At 48.2% G+C, this 23617-nt stretch overlaps 1 protein-coding gene across 4 annotated transcripts in view; it reads right to left on the reverse strand.

The window, feature by feature from the left end:
• Window positions 1–23617, reverse strand: part of syvn1 (synovial apoptosis inhibitor 1, synoviolin) — a 91938-nt gene that overhangs the window by 66144 nt on the left and 2177 nt on the right. For all 4 annotated transcript variants that reach the window (XM_063036625.1, XM_063036626.1, XM_063036624.1 and 1 more), the window contains exons 2-3: window positions 23095–23425; window positions 1125–1217 (exon numbers count right to left, since the gene is read on the reverse strand). In XM_063036625.1, the coding sequence (XP_062892695.1) occupies window positions 1125–1217; window positions 23095–23226 (225 nt within the window). In that variant the 5' untranslated portion in view covers window positions 23227–23425. The remainder of the gene's footprint in view (window positions 1–1124; window positions 1218–23094; window positions 23426–23617) is intronic.

Here is a 23617-nt window from a genome sequence, read left to right on the forward strand (position 1 = left end):
TGTGACATGGACCCCTACCATTAACCGAGTCTGGCCTAAGGGGGAAATCTGGTGAGCAGCCATTTAGACAGATCAGAGACAAAACACTGGAGGAACTCAGCAGGCCAGGAAGCACCTATGGAGGGGAATGAACAGTCAACATTACGGGCCGAGACCTTCTGGCAGGATTGGTGGAGGGAGCGGGGTGCGAAAGGTAGACTGTCTAATTCCCCCCCACCCATCTGACTTGCCAAGATCACGTAGCATTTTGTGGGTGCAATTCAGAGCCTGTGCTGGGGACGCGAGACTTCCTTTACACTGCTGCAGATTCTAAAGTGGCTGGTGAGGGCCGCGGGCGAGATTAGCAGCTGGAAATTACTTTATTACGAGGACAGCACCGCCAACAAGGAAGGCTCGGTCATTTCTTCACTAGGACGTCGGGTTGCACTTCAGAATTATCGTCTTCCTTGCAGTTTAACTCTATGTTTGTTCGTATTGTATATAATTAACAATATACATGTGAGTTAAGTGCTTTTTCAATACTTTTCAGGAAACTTCTTGGGTTTTTGGTTAGGGTTGAAGGTTATCCATAATCATCTGAGGCAGACGAGGTACTGATGGGTTTTGTGAGCACAAACGAGATTCTGCTGGGGGGGGGGGTTCTGCAAACGCTGGAAGAGGGAGGGGAGGGGTGGAACGTGCACACAAAATGCTGGAGGAACTCAGCAGGTCAGGCAGCATCGATGGATTGGGGTGGGAGGGGGGTTGTGGAAATAAACAGTCGACGGTTCAGGAAGGGATCCTTCATCGGGACTGGAGAGGAAGGGGAAAGGAGCCAGAACGTGAAGGTGGAGGGAAGGGAAGGGGTGTAAGCTGGCAGGTGAGGGGTGAGGGGGAAGGTAAGTGGGTGGGAGAGGAGGGGACAGGTGGAAGAGGTAAAGGGCAGAAGAATCGGATAGGTGAGGAGATCGGCGGGACAAGCCATTCAAGCCCACGACACTGAGCCAATCCTGATATCCATTCATGCTAAATTGTTGTAATTTTAAAAAAATCTCAGATCCATTCCAGAGTTCAGTGTTCCAAGCAGCAACAGGGTACCCCCCCCCACACCCCAACACGCACACCAGGACACTGAGCGGCCTCACCTCCATCTCTGCAGCACGCAGCTGCCCGAAGAACACCTTTCGCATGAACTTGCCGACCAGGAAGACCAAGACGAACGCCTGGATGTACAGCACCTGTCCGAGGAAGGAAAACAAGATCCGTCAGCTCATCGGGGAGGGAAGGTCACTCGTCGTTGCTGCATCACCATCCCTCACCCTCCTAGACAACTGGTCACTCGTGCACTCATCTGCCCAGTTCAAATCACTCTCGTCTGTAGGCTACAGGTTCAAGCTCGGTGGATCACAAATCTCCAACTTATGTTTCCAAAGCATGGTCAATAATCAGAAACAGGTTCATTATCACTGACATAGGTTGTGAAATTTGTTGTTCTGCAGCAACATATGAAATATACTATAAACTAAAATTTAAAAATACCATGGATTCTGGTTAATCGGTCCACTGGTTAATCTGGGAAGCCATTTATCTCAAAAAACAAAAACTAATCAAGAAACTAGTCGCATGCACTTGTGTGGCCGTTAGGATACTGGGCTTAGAGCGAACAGTTTTCAAAAAGTGTCATGTGTGTGTGTGTGTTTTGTGTTCAAAAAGCAGTGATTTTTGTCACTGATAGCTGGCGAAAAATAAGCAGCAAGACAACTTTTGCTCACTGCAGTTTCTCGCACCAGGCGTGGAGATGCCAGAGATGCTCGGGAGTGAAAATGAAACTATTTCCTGCTTCAACAGGTTGGGAACTATGAAGAATTTGAAGGTATTGACAAACGCCTGTCGAAGCAGCGTTCTGGGGCGAGGCTGTTATCGCACGCAGGCAGGTACTTGGAGCCTCAGGCGAGAGCTGAGCGTCCAGTGAGGGAACTGCCCGAGACTGGACACGATAAGTCCCTTCACCGGAGGTAGATACCCCCTACACAACAGCATACGGAGTATTTCCTCTGTTGAGAACTTAGGAACTAATAGTTTTATAGTACTGTAGTACCATTGGTACTGTTCCAATTTCTTCTGCATTTCATTTAAATACATAATTGGCTATTCAGTTAATTTATCTTTTTGTAAAATACCTTTTTAACAATCCCCATTAAACTTCAGCTAATTGGGGGCAGCTGGCTTATTGGGCCAAAATGCACCAGTGCTGGTGTGTCCCAATTACATGTATTAAATTAAACCCGTAGCGCAAAGAAACTGAGGCAATGTTTATTTATCCATTCAGAAATCAGATGGTCGAGGGGAAGAAGCTATTCCTAAAACGTTGGGTGAGTGTCTTCAGGCTCCTGTACCTCCTCCCTGATGGCAATGGGAAGAAGGCATGTCCTGGCTGATTGTGTTTTTTTTTTAAAATGGTGGTGTAACCTTTGAGGAATCACGTTTTGAAGATGCCATCAAGGCTGGGCAAGCTGGTGCCCATGATGGAGCTGGGTGAGTGAAACCCTCTACAGCTTTTTCCAATCCTGCGCCGTGGCCCCCCCCCACAGCGAACGGCGTTGCAACCAGTCAGGAAGCTCTCCACAGCATGTCTGTGGACACTTGCTCGTCTTCGGTGACATGCCCAATCTCCTCCACCTCCCACTGGAATGTGGTGGTGGCCTGGCCCGGCCCGGGATAGATCTTCAATGTAGTGTTGTCACACGGTGACACACCTAGATCAGGATCGCTGGTGGATTTTGCCAAGAAGCTGCCTTGGAGCCAGGAGGGCTGGGAGTAGTGCTGGTAACTAGCTTTCTCCCGCGTCCCAGACCAATCGTCCGCCTCCATAGGACATCGGAGCAGAATTAGGCCATTCGGCCCTTCAAGGCTGCTCCGTCACTCGATCACTGCTGATTCAACCTCAGTCTCCTGCCTTCTCCCCGTAACACTCGACCACATTGATCAAGACCCCAAAGACCCCTATCAGAGGAAATTATGGGGGGGGGGGTTGGGGAGTAGATTTCAGAAGCAAGAGTTTTTTTGAAAACAGAGTAGTGAGTGAGAAAGCCAGGGCTGATGGTAGATGCAGATACATTAGGGGAATTTAAGGAACTCTAGACATTGAGGCCGAGCTTAGGAGGAATGACGGCGCCTAACGGCGACTCCTTTGTTTGCATCTTCGGAAACAGCTCTAGTTCTACCTTTAATATCTTTATTTTTCCCTTTCAAGGTTCCTTTGAAGACCCCGACCTGGAGCTACACGCAGGCTTCGGTTCTTTGCGGGAACGGGACAAGTTCTCGGGGTTCTATGTCCGCCGCTATTCGACATGCCGAGAGGAAACCGAACCCAGAGGAAGCTACTGACACGATGAAGGAAGCCCTGAACACCGCCAGAAATGGAGGACCTTCATTGGAGAAAAGATTAGTCATCTTGGAGTAGGTTAAAGGGGTGGCACAATACATTGGTCCAAAGTGTCTGTACTGAGCTGGTATGTTCTATCAATCTCCACTATACCCCATGACATGGCCTCCACACCCACTGGGGACAATAAATTCCAGAGATGTTCCCTCTCCAGCTAAAGACACTTCATCTTTGTATTTTGAGGCTGTGCCCGCTGGCCCTGGACTCTCCTGCTATTGTACAACATCCTCCCCACGTCCAACTCTATCTGATTAAGATTTTACAGCCTCATTTGCTTTACCGAATTGCCTTGACAGGATTCCCGTCTCCTGAGGAAGTCGACGTGCTGGAGAACTTTCCTAACCACAGAAAGACCAGGCGAGATGACTCGCAGGCAAATTTGTATTTGGGAATCAAGAGGGCAGGAGTCCGGGACCAAGGCGTTCCCATGAGGGTGAAGCGCAAGGACGACAAGTCCAAGCAGCCTGCGTGTCAAGGGGCCTCGAGGGGTGGGTGAAGAGAAAATGGAAGCAAACAGTAGGGCAAGGGCATTGAATATCAACATTCAAAGATCAAAGCTAGTTTATTGTCCAATCACCATATACACCATATTGTATATCATCATATACAACCCTCAGTAAATCTTGAGGGCATACTCAGTAAATCCAATAGCTATAATACAATCCATAGAAAACTGCACCCAACTGGGTGGACAAATAACCAATGTGCCAATTCAAAAGAAGAAATACTAATAAATAAATGAGCAATAAATATCAAGAATGAACTTGCTTAGGGGGAGAAGGGTACTGGTGCTTTTTTTTGGTTGGGGAGGGGGATCATTGTTTTGCTGCTGCTTGTTGTGTGGGAGGGGGGCTTAAGGGTGGGGGATTTTGGGGTTCCAATGTTTTTAAACCGAGCACAGTGAAAGGTTTCACCGGGACATCACGGTCAAGGAGAAACGGTATCAGGGCAACTGGAATCCATCAATGCTGGCTGACTATTGTTGGACACTTAAGTGAGAAGCCTCACACACTGAGTACAAATGAAAATCATCGAACCATTTTTCAGTTGAGTTGAACTATTGTCAAGTGACAGCACTGTTATGCAATCAAATGCATTGTATTCAATAAAAGTTAATTTCTTGTTTCTCCAAATTCCTATGCGATACAAGCAGGAATTTTGTGCTCAGCTTCAAGTTGTGTTGGGCACGTGGCCAAGTGGTTAAGGCATTCGTCTAGTGATCTGAAGGTCGCTAGTTCGAGCCTCAGCTGTGGCAGTGTGTTTGTGTCCTTAAGCAAGGCACTTAACCACACATTGCTCTAGTCTGTGTGAGGAGTGGCGCCCCACACAGACTTCCAATCTGCGCCTTGTAAGGTATCAAAATGCCCGACGCAGGCCTCTCATGGTCTGAGTCGATGTTCCAACTCTTCAAGCTGTCTGTCAGAAACAAAAAAAAATTCTGAGGAAGCAACACTTTTGAAAAACGTTGTGGTCCAGTGTTATAAAAGACGTAATTATAAGGTGATTGGAAGAAGGCATGGGAGATTGGGGGGAAGATATCAGAAGTTGGTTATCAGGGTGATAGGTATGTGAAATGCACTGCCAGGGATGCAGATACATCAGGGACATTCAGGAGACACTTAGATAGGTATGTGGATGGTAGAAAAATGGAGGGCCATGCAAGAGGGAAGAGTTGGGTTGATCTTGTAGATTAAAAGGTTGGCACAACATCATGGACTGAAGGATCTACACTGCTCCATGTTCCGTGCAAGGCACAAGAGGCTGCAGATGCTGGAATCGGGAGCAGATTCCAAACCGAAGGAAATCCTTTACTTACGGAGATACAGTGTGGAATAGGCCGCTGCGCCCAGCCATCTCGATTTAATCCGAGCCTAACCACGGTAGTGCTCAAAATGACCAATTAATCTACCGACCGGTATGTCTTTGGACTGTGCGAAGGAACAGGAGCATCCAGAAGAAACCCTCATGGTCACAGGGAGAACATGCAAACTCGGCACAGGCAGCGGCAGGAATTGAAGCCGGGTCGTCTGTACTGCAAAGCACTGAGGTAATCATTACATGGTTTAGAGTGCATGGACGGTGATCAGAGGTCAAGGGAGGCAGAGGGTGAGAGGAGACATGATAGGGGTATACAAGATAATAAGAGGAATAGATAGAGTGGGTAGCCAGTGCCTCTTCCCCAGGGCACCACTGCTCAATACAAGGGGACATGGCTTTAAGGTAAGGGGTGGGAAGTTCAAGGGGGATATTAGAGGAAGGTTTTTTTACTCAGAGAGTGGTTGGTGTGTGGAATGCACTGCCTGAGTCAGTGGTGGAGGCAGATACACTCGTGAAGTTTAAGAGACTACTGGACGGGTATATGGAGGAATTTAAGGTGGGGGGTTATATAGGAGGCAGGGTTTGAGGGTCGGCACAACAATGTGGGCTGAAGGGCCTGTACTGAACTGTACTGTTCTATGTCAAACAGCATCCATGGAGGGAAATGGGCAATTCATGTTTTGGGTCAAGACCTTCATCTAGATTGTCCCAGACTGGCCGAAGGATCTGTATTAGTTTAGCATGACGTTGTGGGGCCAAAGGACCCGTCCTTGCGTGCATGATATATCCCGATCCAAAACGTCGACTGACCATTCCCTGCTCAGATGGTGCCGGGACCCGGTTTTGCTGAGCTTCCTGCGAAACCAAACAGCTGGAGGAATCTACCGAACTCTGAGAGGCCGAGATAGAGTGGGTGTGGCGAGTCCAGGACAAGAAGGCACAGCCTCAGGACAGAGGGACGCCGCTACAGAGCAGAGAGAGAAACGTAGAAATCCACAGCACATTACAGGCCCTTCTCTAGAACTAGAATTTCCCTACCGCAGAGCCCTCCATTTTCCCTAAGTAAAATGAGGAGGGAATTCTTTAGCCAGAAGGTGGAGAATCTCTGGGAGTACAGATTTGGCAGTGGAGGTCAAGTCACCGGGTATATTTAAAGCAGAGGTTGATAGGCTCTGATTAGTGAGGGCATCAAACGTTATGGGGGGGAAAGGTACGAGAATGGGGTTGAGAGGGATAGTAAATACAATGGCATAGCGGTGAGCACAACACTTCACGGTACCAGCGGCCTGGGTTCAATGCCCACCACTGTCTGTAAGGAGTTTGCACGCTCTCCCGGTGGGTTTCCTCCAGGTGTTCCAGTTTCCTCCCACAGTCCAAAGACGCACCGGTTGGTAGGTTAATTGATCGTGATTAGGCGAGGGTTAAATCGGGGTGTTGCTGGGCAGCATGGTTCGAAGGGACGGGAGGGTGAATTACATTCTGTCTTTCAATAAATAAATCAGCCATGATGGAATAGCAGGGCAGACTCGATGGGCCAAATGGCCAAATTCTTCTCCTACGTCTTACAGTCTCCAGCTACTAATTTTACTCCTGGGGTTAAAAAAAACACGACGGCCTATTTAGTGAAGATGCAGGTTAGCCTGTAAGCATTCGGCCCACATCATAAACCGCAGTCTCTGGAACGAATCCTCACAGTTGCAACACGTCAGTCTGCACCCTTTGTTGACAAGCTCCCCACCTTCCTGCTATTGTTGCACCGACGGAGACCAGCGACACTGGCTCTGTGCCAGGATCTGCAACGACCGCACAAAATTCTGATCACTGTTGCAGGGTTTCTCTCCGCTCTGTCTCAACTGCTGGTGTCACAGCCCAGGAAAAAGGCTCGAAGTAAAATCTATTGTCAAAGTACACGTACTTTACTATACACCATGAGGTTCATTTTCAGGTATATCCAAGAAAATAAAACACAACGGAATTATGAACTGCATGCAAAATCTGAAAAATGTGCAAAAGACAACTTCAGGAAATATTAAAAAAATAGAATACTGAGAATACCAGTTGTAAAGTTCTTGAAAGTGAATCTGTGGGTTATGAACTTACAAACACGAGAAAATCTGCAGGAATCCAGAGCAACACCAACAAAATGCTGGATGAACTCAGCGGATCAGGCAGCACTTGCGGAAAGGAATAAACAGTCGACGTTCCAGGCCGGCGCTCTTCTTCAGGCTCCTGATAGAGGATCTCGGCCCGAAACGTCGACCTGTTGATCCTTTTCCATCAGTGCTGCCCGGCCTGCCGAGTTCCTGCCACCATTCCGTTGGCTGTGGAGTCAGTTCAGTGTTGAGTTGAGAGAAGTTAGCCATGTTGGCCCAGGAGCCAGATAGTCGAAGGGTAATTGCCGTTCCTGAACATGGTGGTGTGGGACCCAAGGCTCCTGTACCTCTTGCCTGATGGGAAGAGGTACATGAGAAGTGAGCATGGACTGGATTGTGGGGTCCTTGTTTGCTGCTTTCTTGTAGACGTGCTTAGTGGTGGAGAGGGCTTTGCCTGTGATAGAATAGGCTGCATCCACCACTCTCCGCAGACTATCGACTGTTGAAAGGCCTCGATAGAGTGGATGTGGAGAGGCTGTGTCCTATGGTGGGGGAGTCTAAGACCAGAGGACACAGTCTCAAAATAGAGGGATATTCATTTAGAATGGAGACGAAAAGGAATTTCTTCAGCATGAATCTGTGGAAGCCTCATCATTGGGTATATTTGTGGCAGAGATGGATAGATTCTCGATTAGCCAGGGCATGAAGGGTTATATGATGAAAGCAGGAGATTGGGGTTGAGAAGGAAACGAATCAGCCATGATAAAATGGCGGTGTAGACGTGATGGGCTGATTCTGCTCCTCTATCTTATGGAGCTTTTCATTCCTGCACTGGTGTTCCCGTAACAGGCCGTGACGCAACCAGTTAGATACTCTCCACTGCGCATCTCTACAAGTTTGTCGAAGTTTTTGGTGGCATGCTGAATCTTTGCAAACTTCTGAAAAAAGCAAGGGCGCTGACACGCCTGCTTTGTGATGCCACTTACATGCTGGTACAAGAATAGGTTCTCTGGTACCATAACGCCAGAGAATTGGAAGTTACTGACTCCACCTCTCGTCCAACGTGTACCATCGTTTCCACATAAATCTCTTATACAATTCGGAACCCGTTTCTCAACCTCCCTTTAAAAGTACTAACTCAAAACCAACACATCAAATATCAACCAAGTTCAGAGGAACTACTGAAATTAAAACTTGCTTCAGCCTGGTGCTGGAAAATGTCCTCTACTCCTTACTATTCAGTACGAGGTCTAATATCACCGATATATGTCACAAAATTTGCTGTCTTTGTGGCTGCAGTACAATGCAATACATAAAGGAAAAACTGTATTACAGTAGGTATATACATTAAATATTTATAGTGCAAAAACAGAAATAAAAAAGTAGTGAGGTAGTGTTCATGGGTTCAATGTCCATTCAGAAATCGGATGGCAGAGGGGAAGAAGTTGTTCCTGAATTGTTGAGTGTGTGCCTTCAGGCTCCTGTACCTCCTTCCTGACGGTAACAATGAGAACAGAGCATGACCTGGGCAGTGGGGGACGCTGACTTTCTGAGGCATCAACCCTTGAAGATGTCCTGGATACTACGGAGGATGGTGCCCAAGATGGAGCGACTAAATTTACAACTTTCTGCAGCTCATTTCGATCCTGCGCAATAGCCCCCCCCCCTCCACCCCACACCAGACGGTGATGTAGCCAGTCAGAGTGCTCTCCACGGTACATCTGAAGACATTTGAGTGTTTTAGGTGACAAACCAAATCTCCTTGGACTCTGAATTAAATATAGCGGCTGCCCTGCCTTCATTGTAGCTGCATGGGCCCACGATAGATCTTCAGACACGTGGACACACAAGAACCTGAAGTTGCTCATTCTTTAATCCCTCTATGAGGACAGGAGCGTGTTCCCTTGCCTTACACTTTCTGAAGTCCACATTCAGTTCTTTGGTCTTGCTGCAACACCGCTCAACAAGCTGATACATCTTGTTCCTGTATGCCCTCCTGTCTCCATCTGAGATTTTGACAATAGTTGTATCATTAGCAATTATGTAGATTGCTAGCTGGGAAGGAGAGACAGGAGTCTGGAGATCCACAGTCAACAATAGAGGAACAACAACTTCCCCTTGGCCCAATTTCTGAATGGTCGATCAGCACCGTCTTCTTTTTTTGCTTGCACCACATGTTTGTAATTAGTGGTTTTCTGTCTTTCCATTGTTCTTCGTCCAGAAAGCCACTGACAATCTGATTCTGAACTCCAATTTGCCTGTCTTTAAAGTGGAGGTTGATAGGTTCCCCAGTCACCCATCTCCAGTCTCTCTCCATTGAGATTATTATCGATGTTTCTGTTTCTCTTGCAGAACCACTCGCTCATACATGTCTGGTTTTCAGCTGGTTGAGTGGTGGTGCAACAGCTGGACCAAGGAATTGGCTGTGGACCTCAGGAAGGGGAAGAAGCAGACTCGATGGGCTGAATGGCCTGATTCGGCTCCTGTATTGAATGGTTTGAATGCTCAAGAAGTCCATTCCATCAAGGCCACAGGTGAACCGTGATGAAGAGGCCTTTGATAAATTAGTTGATAAGCTGCATAATTAAAACTCATCGCACCACATGAGTCATGTGGTAATACTTAGCCAATGAAAACAGAAAAAGGTGATAAACTGTTAGTTTAGCTGCTATAACGTTTTCTGCAAGTGAAAAATACGTGAGTTTGTTAAAGAGTACAAATCTTATAAGAAGTATTATTTAAAGAACACATTTCCAACACCCAAGGTGCCTGACATCACCCCAGCTTTGCAGTTCCAGTTATTACAACGGCAGGATCTGCACACACCAGTTTAGTTCAGCCGGTTAGTGCATTCCCTGCTTGTGACGTGAGCCAATTCCACTTCAGCTTGGGCTGGAGGGCCAGTCCTCTGCCCAGTATCAGGGATTCCTTAATAGTAGAGTGGGTGTGGGTGGGGAGGTGAGAGCAGGAGCTGGAGGTGATAGCTCAACGTACAACAGTACAGGCCCTTCAGTCCACCACGTGGTACCGACCTACTACGGATCAATCTAATTCTTCCTTCCGACCATGCTCGCCATTTTTCTATCACCCATGCGCCTGTCTAACAGGTTGTTAAATGTTCTTAATGTGTCTGCCTCTACCACCACCCCTAAAAGAGAGGAGGGGAGGAGATGGCGCGACAGCAGCACACGCGGCCTCTCCGGTGGTGATGTCTGTTATCTGTCAAGTAGGGGACCATGCACAATTCTGATTTGATGGAGACAGACGTGAGAGTACGGAGGAACATCCGGAAAACTTCTAAAATGCCCGCTTCGCTGCTGCTGTGTGGTAACTGGAATCTCCGCAGCAGAAGGCCCCGAAATCCTTGGCTTTGCATGTTTCAGCGGCTGGGGTGAGGTCGTAGGCGCTCAGGAGGCTGTATCGGAGATGCTGGTCGGAAGTTCGAAGTTTTCGGACGGACGGACTCAGTGTCGGCTGCTTCCAAGGCATCGGCAAGTTGACGGTGCCTGGAGGTTTATGGCAGGGAGTTTCTCCCTTTTGCTGCCTGCTATCGGGGACTCGGGAGTAGATTGACTCGGGGACTTTTGAGACTTTATTTACCGTGCCCATGGTTTGCTCTTCATCAAATTATGGTATTGCTTTGCACTGCTGTAACTATATGTTATAATTATGTGGTTCTGTCAGTGTTAGTCTTTGGCTTGTCCTGTTTTCTGTGATATCACTCCGGAGAAACATTGTATCATTTCTTAAACAACAGGAATTCTGCAGATGCTGGAAATTCAAGCAACACACATCAAAGTTGCTGGTGAACGCAGCAGGCCAGGCAGCATCTGTAGGAAGAGGCGCAGCCTGAAACGTCGACTGCGCCTCTTCCTATAGATGCTGCTTGGCCTGCTGCGTTCACCAGCAACTTTGATGTGTGTTGCTATCATTTTTTAATGCATGTATGCATTTCTAAATGACAATAAAAGAGGACTGAGTGTTCTCATAATCTATATCTATATTAGGTGGTCCAGGCACCTAACGCTGTGTAAAAAAACGTACACTTGGCTCTGACTTTCCACCAATCACTTTAAAATTGCGCTCTCTCGAATTAACTATCCTTACCTGGGGGGGGGGGGAACTGCCCATTCTAATTATGCCTCTTATCCAGTAGACCTCTCACCCTCCTTCACTCGGAAGAGAAAAGCCCTAGCTCAGTCAACCTATCCTCATAAGGCATGCTCTCCAATCCAGGCAGCATCCTGGCAAGTCTCCTTTGCGCCCTCCCTGAAGCTTCCACATCCTTCCTGTAACGAGGCAAACAGAACTGAACACAATATCCCAAGTGTGGTCCAGCCAGGGTTTGACACAGCTGCGACACTACCTCTCGGCTCTGGAACACAGTCCCTCAAACCGTCTTCATCACACACCCAATTGTGCGGCAACTTGAGGGATCCATCGACGTGAACCCCAATATCCCAGTTCCTCCACAATGCTAAGAATCCTGCCATTGACCCTCTACTTTGGCTCTACACAGGTATATAAAAAGGAAAAATAAAATGCACAATGTCATGTTCTAGTTGCAGAGAAAGTACAGGGCGGGCAGGCAAATGAAGTGTACGGTCCATGGGGTAGATATGGAGATCAACAGTTCATCTCTTGATGTATTAGAGGTCTGCAGGAGGCCGAGCCAGCAGGTGCTCTGCAGTATCCAGGACACCTTCAAGGAGTGATGCCTCAGGAAGGCAGCGTCCGTCATTAACGACCCCGTCACCCAGGTCGTGCCCTGTCCTCACTGCTACCATCAGGACGGAGGTACAGGAGCCTGAAGAGATATATATATGGAATTTGGTCTCCAAATTTGAGGAAGGACATTCTAGCTATTGAGGGAGTGCAGCGTAGCTTCACGAGGTTAATTCCCGGGATGGCGGGACTGTCATATGTTGAAAGATTGGAGCGACTGGGCTTGTATACACTGGAATTTAGAAGGATGAGAGGGGATCTGATTGAAACATATAAGATTATTAAGGGATTGGAAATGTTAGAGGCAGGAAACATGTTCCCGATGTTGGGGGAGTCCAGAACCAGAGGCCACAGTTTAAGAATAAGGGGTAGACCATTTAGAACGGAGTTGAGGAAAAACTTTTTCACACAGAGGGTTGTGGTTCTGTGGAATGCTCTGCCTTAGAAGGCAGTGGAGGCCAATTCTCTGGATCCTTTCAAGAAAGAGTTAGACAGAGCTCTTAAAGATAGCGGAGTGAAGGGATATGGGCCAAGGACTGCAGAGAAACACGAGGAGACACCCTTGAGAATAGAAGGCAGGAAAAGGGTACTGATTGTGGACGATCAGCCATGATCACAGTGAATGGCGGTGCTGGCTCGAAGGGCTGAATGGCCCACTCCTGCACCTATTGTCTATTGATTCAGGAACAGCTTCTTCCCCTCTGTCTTCCGCTTTCTGAATGGTCATTGAACCCACAAAACACTACCTCACTACTTTATTTCTGCTTTTGCTTGACTTATTAAATAAAATTCAACTATTATACATACATAAACACACACATGCTATTGTTGATCAGTCGTTAAGTGGAGTCTGACTCTTCGTGATCTCATGAAGACCACAGGGTCTTCATGGCAAGATACAGAAGTGGATTGCCAGGCCTTTCTTCCGTGCAAATACTGCCCAGGTTGGACCCGGCTGGGTTTGAACCCAGGGCCATCTGCTTTGAAGTCCAGTGCTAATACCACTACGCCACCAGCCGGCCCCTCGTCCACAAATACATACAAACCTTCTGTCATGGTTTCTTTTCCCTTCTATATTATCCATTTTACCGCTGTCGCAAAGACAACAAATCTCACGACACGTATCAGTGATATTAACCCCGAATCTGATTCAAGCTCTTGTCCCTTCTGCCTGATGGAAGAGGGGGAGAGGCTTGAAAGTGATGGGGGGGGGGAGAGAGAAGCTCTGAATGGGAGACGATAGTAGACTAGGGAATAAGGGGAAGCGGTGTATTACCTGATGGAAGAGGGGGAGAGGCTTGAAAGTGATGGGGGGGGGAGAGAGAAGCTCTGAATGGGAGACGATAGTAGACTAGGGAATAAGGGGAAGCGGTGTATTACCTGATGGAAGAGGGGGAGAGGCTTGAAAGTGATGGGGAGGGGGGGAGAGAGAAGCTCTGAATGGGAGACGATAGTAGACTAGGGAATAAGGGGAAGCGGTGTATTACCTGCTTTCTCCTCTCTCCCCACCCCGCCATTTTATATTGGTCTCCCCTCTTTTCAGTCTTGATGCAAATATGCCAACTGCACATTATTCTCTCCCCCTCCCCCCCCGCCAATAGGAGCATAGCGGTCAGCACGACATTTCACAGTACAGGGGACACTGGTTCAATTCCTGGTGCTGCCTGTAAGGAGTTTGTACGTTCTCCCCGTGACCGCGTGGGTTTCCTCTGGGTGTTCCGGTCTCCTACCACAGTCCAAAGACCGGTTGGTTTTGGTTACTGTAAATTGTTCTATGATTAAGCTAGGGGTAAATCCGGAGGGGGGGGCGGGTTTGCTGGGCCGGCTTAAAGGAGCAGGAGGGCCTATTCCATGCTGTATCACCAGTATTGATTTAGTACTCATTTACTGATAATACTGATCCACTGAGATCCTCCTGACCGCGTCGCTGAAAGAATAGAAACAGACCGCACAACGCAGGCAGCACTGGCGAACAGCAGCATCCCCCCGGCCTACAGGAGAGGCCGTTATTTGGGCCAAGGACTGCAGGGAAATGCGAGGCGCGAGGAGACACCCTTGAGAATAGAAGAGGAAATAAAACTTGTGACGGCGAAAGTCCAAAATTTAAAAAAAAACAAGAAATGCTGACGATACCGAGCAGGTGGGTGGCACCTGTGGTGAGGGAAACAGCGGCCAACGTTTCGGGGCAATAAAGCTTTGAAATCAAAGAAAATTTATTATCAAAGTGCGTACATGTCACCTTGTACAAGAGACGCATTTTCTTGCGGGCATTTGGAGGAAAATAAAGGAATATGAAAGAACTTACGTAAAACTGTTTGTCAGTCTTTTATGTGCCGGCTGGTGGCGCAGTGACATCAGCACTGGACTTCAGAGCAAAGGCTCCCGAGTTTAAATCCAAGTCGGGGCCATCCCGCCACCCCCCCGAGCTATCCGTGCTGAATGGGAGACGATAGATCCATCCGTGCCCGGTTGAGCGTCGAGCTAGCCACTCGGCCCCGTGAACAATACAAGGGTCGAGTCAGGAACGTTCATATCGTGACCCAGTTAATCCGAAAGGAGACCCATCCCGACACCACGCGCCAGACAAGAACGGCCGACTGTCTGGTGTGACACGCTAGGAAGTCATTTATGTATAATCAATGTGCAAAAGAAAATGAATTCCTCAAATAAATTATTGAAGAATACTCAGAATATGAAGGCAGAGCCCTTGAAAGTGATACCACATTTGAGGAGTCAGTGTCGAGGAGAGTGCAGTTATCCGCTCCGGGTTCAGGAGCCTGATGGTTGAAGAACAGCAACCTCCCGCTAACCGCCGGGTTCCTGCCCAGCTTCACAGATTTTTAATCAACGAACCGAATTTTAACTCCACAGAAGGCAGGAGGCGAGAATTGAACTCACCACCCCAGAGCTTTGAGATTGCTACACCAGCACCACACGGCACCGCTCGCAGCTTCCCGGAAAAAAACGCAATGGACTCCTCCTACACCGAGCCAGAGGGCACAGCCTCTGGTCAGAAGGAATCGCATTTAGAACGGACCCGTACAGAGCAGGTTTACCCGAACCATCCCAGGAATGACAACTTAATACCAGGAGTTTTTGATGGCCCTGGGTCTGGAGTTTAGAGGGATGAGGGGAATCTCACTGAAACCTATCAAATATTGAAAGGTCTGGAGAGAGGGGAGGTGGAAAAACTGTTTGAGAGTGGGGGGGGAGGGGGTAGTCTAGGACTGGAGGGCACAGCCTCTGCAGACGGCTGTGGAGGCCAAGTCATTGGGTACATTTAAAGCGGAGGTTGACAGGCTCTTGAATAGTCGGGGGAGAAGGCAGGAGGATGGGGTTGAGAGGGATAATAAATCAGCCATGATGGAATAGCAGAGCAGATTCGATGGGCTGAATGGCCTAATTCTGACCCCCTACATCTTGTTGATCTTGATTCTTAAGGAAAATGAGGTTCCGATGTCACACATGAGCCTCGTCTGAGCAAATCAGCCGTGTTCTCTACGTCTTCCCGAGCCAGCAAGAGCTGCAGACTGATACATCAGCACAACTGACTGCGAGGCCCTGCCAGGCCAAACATTCTTGGCAAGGACCAGCACGAAAACAGACCCTCTGTCGGCCTCAAGAGTCATGAACAGGTCAAGGTTTATCCGAAATGTTCCTTCCAGAAAAACCGTCGTGCAACTGTTGGACACTTGTGCAATGCAGCGTCAGAGGGCAATAGTGAAGCGGGGGGGGGGGGGAATTACCCTAAGTTTGAGAAATCGATGTTCATGCCATCAGGTTGGAGGCTACCCAGACGGAATACAAGGTGTTGTTCCTCCAACCTGAGTGTGGCCTCATCACGACAGTGGAGGCAGCCATGGATGGACATATGGAAATGGGAGGTGGAATTAAAATAGGTGGCCACTGGGAGATCCCACTTTTTCTGGTGGACAGAGGGTAGACACTTGGCGAAAAGGACTCCCAAGCTACATTGGGTCTCACCAGTATGGTGTACAGGAGGCCACACCCAGAGCACCGAATGCAGTAACTCAGGAGTCCCCAACCTTTATCACACTGCGGACCGGTTTCATATTGACAATATTCTTGTGGACCAGCTGACCGGGGGCGGGGGGTGGGTGTGGGGGGTGGCGGTAGGGTTGTCAACGGACAAGAGTAGCAGTCAAATACGCTGGGTTTACCCCGAGAAAGACTACAATGATGATGAAGCCTTGCACGGGCACCAGTGCGCATGCGTGATTTGGCATGCGTGTACGATTTTTTTCTACAAATCGTTTTTGGCAATTCTGTTCCGGGGGGAGGTGTTAATCACGACAGAAATATCAGTGATAAGTGGCTAACACACAATTTCGTTTCTAAAAGTGTTTATCTAACAAATTTAATATTAAACACACAGCGCATATTTTCCTCGCATGAATATAGTGATAAGTCAATTATCAGGGGAGGACAGGGGAGCTTGAAGTAAGTGTTGAATGAACTTCCAGTAGAAGTGGTAGAGGCAGGTTCGATATTATCATTCAAAGAAAAATTGGATAGGTATATGGACAGGAAAGAAATGGAGGGTCATGGGCTGAGTGCAGGTCGGTGGGACTAGGTGAGAGTAGCGTTCGGCACGGACTAGAAGGGCAGAGATGGCCTGTTTCCGTGCTGTAATTGTTATATGGTTATACAAGTCAATAGCATCATAACATTTTAAGCAACGTTTGGATATTAAACGCGCAGCACGTTTTTCCCGTATGAACATATAAAATCATTGCAACACACCAATATTGCTGAATCAGTGGGAGCCCTGGGCTTGTTTTCCTGCAACAACACGGTCATATCGAAGGGTGATGGGAGACAGCAATACTCGAACAGGGTTCCTTAAGTCCAGTCTGTTCCGCAGTTTAGTTTTCGTTGCATTCATTGCAGAGATATGTTGGAAATGGAAGCAACGTTTTCAGTGCTTTCGTGGCTATCTCAGGATTTTTAGCCTTGACTTTGATCCAGAATGCCAGCAGAGATGTTATGTCAAACGTACTTCCCAGCCCGCTGTCATTTGCAAGCTCGAGGAGTTGATCTCCTTCCCGCGCTGACATGGATGACGCACAGGTAATGACCTCACGTGCGTAATAGCTCAACAGTGGGCGTGACAGGGAATGAGGGAAGATGCAGCTTACTCATATCGCCAAATCGTATAGCTTCCTCGCGGCCCGGTAGCGCATGCTCTGCGGCCCGGTGGTTGGGGACCGCTGCAGTAACTGACCCCCCCCCCCCCCCACCTTGACAGGCTCACAGGTGAAGTGCCGCCTCACCTGGAAGGACCGTTTGGGGCCCCGAATGAGGGAGTCGGCGGAGGGGGCAGGTGTGGGAATTGCTCCGCTCGCGAGGATAAGTGCCAGGAGGCACAGATGCTGCCCGGCCTGCCGAGTTCCTCCAGCATTTTGTGTGCGTGCTGCTCGTAAATGAGAAGGCTTGGGAACATTCAAAACATCAGCCCAAGTGCAAACAAATACATAGCCGACAGCCAGCTCAGCACTGGGGGGCGTGGGGTGCGGAAAGATATGCCCCACTGAAAGATTTACTTCAGATCACTGGCTAAACCAGGCCCTTATTGGATTCTGTGATGGAGCTTAGGAGGGTTAATGGCTCCTTATGGCAACTCCTTTGCTTGCATCTTTGTAATCAGCTCTACTTCCATCTTTAAGTCTGTGGTGGCCAGTGCTATCATGTTTGCTGTTGTGAGCTGGGGCAGCAGGCTGAGGGTGGCAGACACCAACAGAATCAACAAACTCATTCGTAAGGCCACTGATGTTGTGGGGATGGAACTGGACTCTCTGACGGTGGTGTCTGAAAAGAGGATGCTGTCCAAGTTGCATGCCATCTTGGACAATGTCTCCCATCCACTACATAATGTACTGGTTGGGCACAGGAGTACATTCAGCTAGAGACTCATTCCACCGAGATGCAGCACAGAGCGTCATAGGAAGTCATTCCTGCCTGTGGCCATCAAACTTTACAACTCGTCCCGTGGAGGGTCAGACACTCTGAGCCAATAGGCTGGTCCTGGACTTATTTCCCGGCATAATTTACATATTACTATTTAACTATTTATGGTTTTATTACTATTTAATTATTTATGGTGGAACTGTAATGAAAACCAATTTCCCCTGGGGATCAATAAAGTATGACTATGACTATTTAATCTCTCTATTTTTCCCTTTCAGGGTTCTTTTGAAGACCCTGACCTGGAGTCACACACTGACAACGGTTCTTTGCAGGAACTGGACCCGCTCTTGGGGTTTCACAATCGGACATTGTTGTTTGGCTCGGCCTAACAGTCCGGCTCAGATTCAGAAGCCGAAGATCTCGGGGTCTGGAGACAGACAGCTCGAGGGTCAGTGGTCACAACAGGAGACCCGTGTGTCATGGGGGGGGGGGAAGAGTCGGGTTATCTGCGACCGTGTGGCTGGGAATCTTTGCAATCTCCAGGCACAGAGCTCGAAACAAAAAAAGCTCGCTGGGAAAATGGAGACACCTCTTCCTCCGTTATTGGGGGAGAGAGAACCTGTAGTACGTCGAATACCAGGTGAAACGCAAAGTCTGTGTCTTTGCTATTTATCTGCTCACGCTTGAATGCTTGGTGGCGGGTGCCGATACTTTTTTAACCCCCCCCGGTGGGGGAGGGGGGATCATTGCTCACTGCCATTTACACGTGGGAGGGGGGAGCTGGGGCAGGACCTTGGGGTGCTAACATTTATCTGTCGTTCATTCTTTGGGGGCTTGCTTGCGAAGAAAAAGCATTTCAGGATGTATATTGTATACATTTCTCTGAGGTTAAATTGAACCTTTGAGATCCAATACAAGAGCCATAGAGCACCACTGCACTGAAACAAGTGGTTTGGCCTGTCCATTGCACGCTAGTGTTATCGACCCACACCCGGAACACAGCCCTCCATACTCTGCCTCTCTGTACGCTTATCCAAATTTCTCTTAAGTGCTGAAATCGAGCCTGCATCCACCACTTCTGCTGGCGACTCATTCCACACTCACACCACCCTCTGAGTGAAGATGTTCCCCTTCAACTTTTCACCTTTCATCCTTAACTCATGACCTCTGGTTGCAGTCCTATCCAACCTCACTGGAAAAGGTCTGCTTGCATTTTACCCTATCTGTGTTGGGCATGTGGCCAAGTGGTTAAGGTGTTCGTCTAGTGACCTGAAGGTCGCTAGTTCGAGCCTCAGCTGTGGCAGCGTGTTTCTGCCCTTGAGTGAGGCACTTAATCACACATTGCTCTAATCTGTGCGAGGAGTGGCGCCCCACACAGACTTCCAATCTGTGCCTTGTAATGCATGAAAATGCCCGATGCAGGCCTCTCATGGTCTGAGTCGACGTTCAACGTTCCCTCCCTATCTGTACCCCTCATAATGTTGTACCCCTCTGTCAAATCGCCCCTCGTTCTCCTACGGTGCAGGGAATAAAAGCCACCTACTCAACCTTTACAAGGATGTTGCCGGTTCTGGCGGACCCGGGGTAAAGTTTCTCTGCACTCTTTCAGCCTGATTGACATCTTTCTCGTATGTAGGTGACCAGAACTGCACGCAATACTCCAAAGGAGGCCTCACCAACGTCTTGTACAAATTCAGCGTAACACCCCAACTCAATAAACGCACACAAAAATGCTGGAGGAACTCAGCAGGCCAGGCAGCATCTCGGGGAAAGGAATTTCAGGTTGAGACAGCTCGGCCTGAAGTGTCAACTGTTTACTCTTTCCCACAGATGCTGCTCGGCCTGCTGAGTTCCTCCAGCATTTTGTGTGTGTTGCTCAGAGTTGCAGCATCTGCAGATTTTCCTGTACCCGATACTTTGATTTACATAGAAACATAGAAAATAGGTGCAGGAGTAGGCCATTCGGCCCTTCGAGCCTGCACCGCCATTTATTATGATCATGGCTGATCATCCAACTCAGAACCCAGCCTTCCCTCCATACCCCGTGACCCCTGTAGCCACAAGGGCCATATCTAACTTCCTTTTAAACATAGCTAATGAACTGGCCTCAACAGTTTGCTGTGGCAGAGAATTCCACAGATTCACCACTCTCTGTGTGAAGAAGTTTTTCCTAACCTCGGTCCTAAAAGGCTTCCCCTCTATCCTCAAACTGTGACCCCTCGTTCTAGACCTCCCCAACATCGGGAACAATCTTCCCGCATCTAGCCTGTCCAATCCCTTTAGGATCTTATACGTTTCAATCAGATCCCCCCTCAATCTTCTAAATTCCAACGAGTACAAGCCCAGTTCATCCAGTCTTTCTTCATATGAAAGACCTGCCATCCCAGGAATCAATCTGGTGAACCTTCTTTGTACTCCCTCTATGGCAAGGATGTCTTTCCTCAGATTAGGGGACCAAAACTGCACACAATACTCCAGGTGTGGTCTCACCAAGGCCTTGTACAACTGCAGTAGTACCTCCCTGCTCCTGTACTCGAATCCTCTCGCTATAAATGCCAGCATACCGTTCGCCTTTTTCACCGCCTGCTGTACCTGCATGCCCACTTTCAATGACTGGTGTATAATGACACCCAGGTCTCGTTGCACCTCCCCTTTTCCTAATCGGCCACCATTCAGATAATAATCTGTTTTCCTATTTTTGCCACCAAAGTGGATAACTTCACATTTATCCACATTAAATTGCATCTGCCATGAGTTTGCCCACTCACCCAACCTATCCAAGTCACCCTGCATCCTCTTAGCATCCTCCTCACTGCTAACACTGCCACCCAGCTTCGTGTCATCCGCAAACTTGGAGATGCTGCATTTAATTCCCTCATCCAAGTCATTAATATATATTGTAAACAACTGGGGTCCCAGCACTGAGCCTTGCGGTACCCCACTAGTCACCGCCTGCCATTCTGAAAAGGTCCCGTTTATTCCCACTCTTTGCTTCCTGTCTGCTAACCAATTCTCCACCCACACCAATACCTTACCCCCAATACCATGTGCTTTAAGTTTGCACACTAATCTCCTGTGTGGGACCTTGTCAAAAGCCTTTTGAAAATCCAAATATACCACATCCACTGGTTCTCCCCTATCCACTCTACTAGTTACATCCTCAAAAAATTCTATGAGATTCGTCAGACATGATTTTCCTTTCACAAATCCATGCTGACTTTGTCCGATCATTTCACCGCTTTCCAAATGTGCTGTTATCACATCCTTGATAACTGACTCCAGCAGTTTCCCCACCACCGACGTTAGGCTAACCGGCCTATAATTCCCCGGTTTCTCTCTCCCTCCTTTTTTAAAAAGTGGGGTTACATTAGCCACCCTCCAATCCTCAGGAACTAGTCCAGAATCTAACGAGTTTTGAAAAATTATCACTAATGCATCCACTATTTCTTGGGCCACTTCCTTAAGCACTCTGGGATGCAGACCATCTGGCCCTGGGGATTTATCTGCCTTCAATCCCTTCAATTTACCTAACACCACTTCCCTACTAACATGTATTTCGCTCAGTTCCTCCATCTCACTGGACCCTCTGTCCCTTACTATTTCTGGAAGATTATTTATGTCCTCCTTAGTGAAGACAGAACCAAAGTAATTATTCAATTGGTCTGCCATGTCCTTGCTCCCCATAATCAATTCACCTGTTTCTCTTTGCAGGGGACCTACATTTGTCTTTATCAGTCTTTTCCTTTTTACATATCTATAAAAGCTTTTACAGTCCGTTTTTATGTTCTCTGCCAGTTTTCTCTCATAATCTTTTTTCCCCTTCCTAATTAAGCCCTTTGTCCTCCTCTGCTGAACTCTGAATTTCTCCCAGTCCTCAGGTGAGCCACTTTCTCTGGCTAATTTGTATGCTACTTCTTTGGAATTGATACTATCCCTAATTTCTCTTGTCAGCCACGGGTGCACTACCTTCCTTGATTTATTCTTTTGCCAAACTGGGATGAACAATTGTTGTAGTTCATCCATGCAACCTTTAAATGCCTGCCATTGCATATCCACCGTCAATCCTTGAAGTGTCATTTGCCAGTCTATCTTAGCTAATTCATGTCTCATACCTTCAAAGTTACCCCTCTTTAAGTTCAGAACCTTTGTTTCTGAATTAACTACGTCACTCTCCATGTTAATGAAGAATTCCACCATATTATGGTCACTCTTACCCAAGGGGCCTCTCACGACAAGATCGCTAATTAACCCTTCCTCATTGCTCAAAACCCAGTCCAGAATAGCCTGCTCTCTAGTCGGTTCCTCGACATGTTGGTTCAAAAAACCATCCCGCATACATTCCAAGAAATCCTCTTCCTCAGCACCTTTACCAATTTGGTTCACCCAGTCTACATGTAGATTGAAGTCACCCATTATAACTGCTGTTCCTTTATTGCACACATTTCTAATTTCCTGTTTAATACCATCTCCGACCTCACTACTACTGTTAGGTGGCCTGTACACAACTCCCAGCAGCGTCTTCTGCCCCTTAGTGTTACGCAGCTCTACCCATATCGATTCCACATCTTCCCGGATGTCCCGAAAGCTTTCTTTACAACCCTACCTCCCTGTGGTGATGCCAGTTTCAAGGAATTACGGACCTGCATTTCCCTCACTCCTCAGTGCCCTACTGCGTAACACCTCGCACTTGCCCACGTTAAACTCCATCTGCCTTTGTCAGCCCATCGTTCCAGCTGCTCCAGATCCCACTGCAAGCTGTGACAAGTTTTCCTCTTTGTCCGCTGTACCCCTAATCTTGCACGTCATTCGAAAGCAGGAAAAGTTGTGCAATGTTTACTCCTCACCAACAGTGATAACAGCCGGCCAACGTCACAAGATTTCGGATGCAACTTGTTTGCCAGGTATTCATGTTAGCGCAGTGCAAAACGCTGATCAAACAAATGTCAGCCATCAAGTCTGTGAAAGGCTAGCTTTTTCGTTTTTCTAGTTACAACATTGCATCTTTTATGCTGTGCGTTTCACACAGTAGCACCTTGATCAAGAGCTCCAGAATTAGATGATAACTCCAGTAAATGCCTGCCCCCACTCACATCCCCCAATACTCACTGCCATACTGGGGCTGGACTTGGTGAGGTACACCACCGTGGGGTAGAACTGACGCTTCAGGTAGTAGGCGTGGGTGATCACCGTGGTGGTGAGCACCAGGCTGGTGGCTGTAGCCAACATCGATCGCACCATCTCGTTCCTTGCCGCAGGAAACAGCTTGCTGGGAGATCACCGGGGGGGGGGCGTACTCCAGCCCCCAGAACCGGACCGCAGCAGAAATTAAACCGGCGCGTTCACGGCCGTCCACCGCCCGTCTCGGGAGGGGTTCCTGGGCGAGTCCCACCACAGGGCAGTCCTGGCTCGCTGAGCCTCCTCAGCTGGGGTAACAGAACTGCAAAAGAGAGATACAGAGAGAGATTATGCACACCAGAAAGATGAAAATTTCTACAGGTGTAATGTGGAGAGCATTCTGGCTGGCTGTATCATGATCTGCTATCGGGGGTGCGGGGTCTACTGTACAGGATCAAAGTAAGCTGCAGAGAGTTGTAAACTCAGTCAGCTCCATCATGGGTACTGGCCTCTG

The sequence above is a fragment of the Mobula hypostoma genome, chromosome 30 (genome assembly GCF_963921235.1).
Source record: "Mobula hypostoma chromosome 30, sMobHyp1.1, whole genome shotgun sequence".
Classification (NCBI taxonomy): domain Eukaryota; kingdom Metazoa; phylum Chordata; class Chondrichthyes; order Myliobatiformes; family Myliobatidae; genus Mobula; species Mobula hypostoma.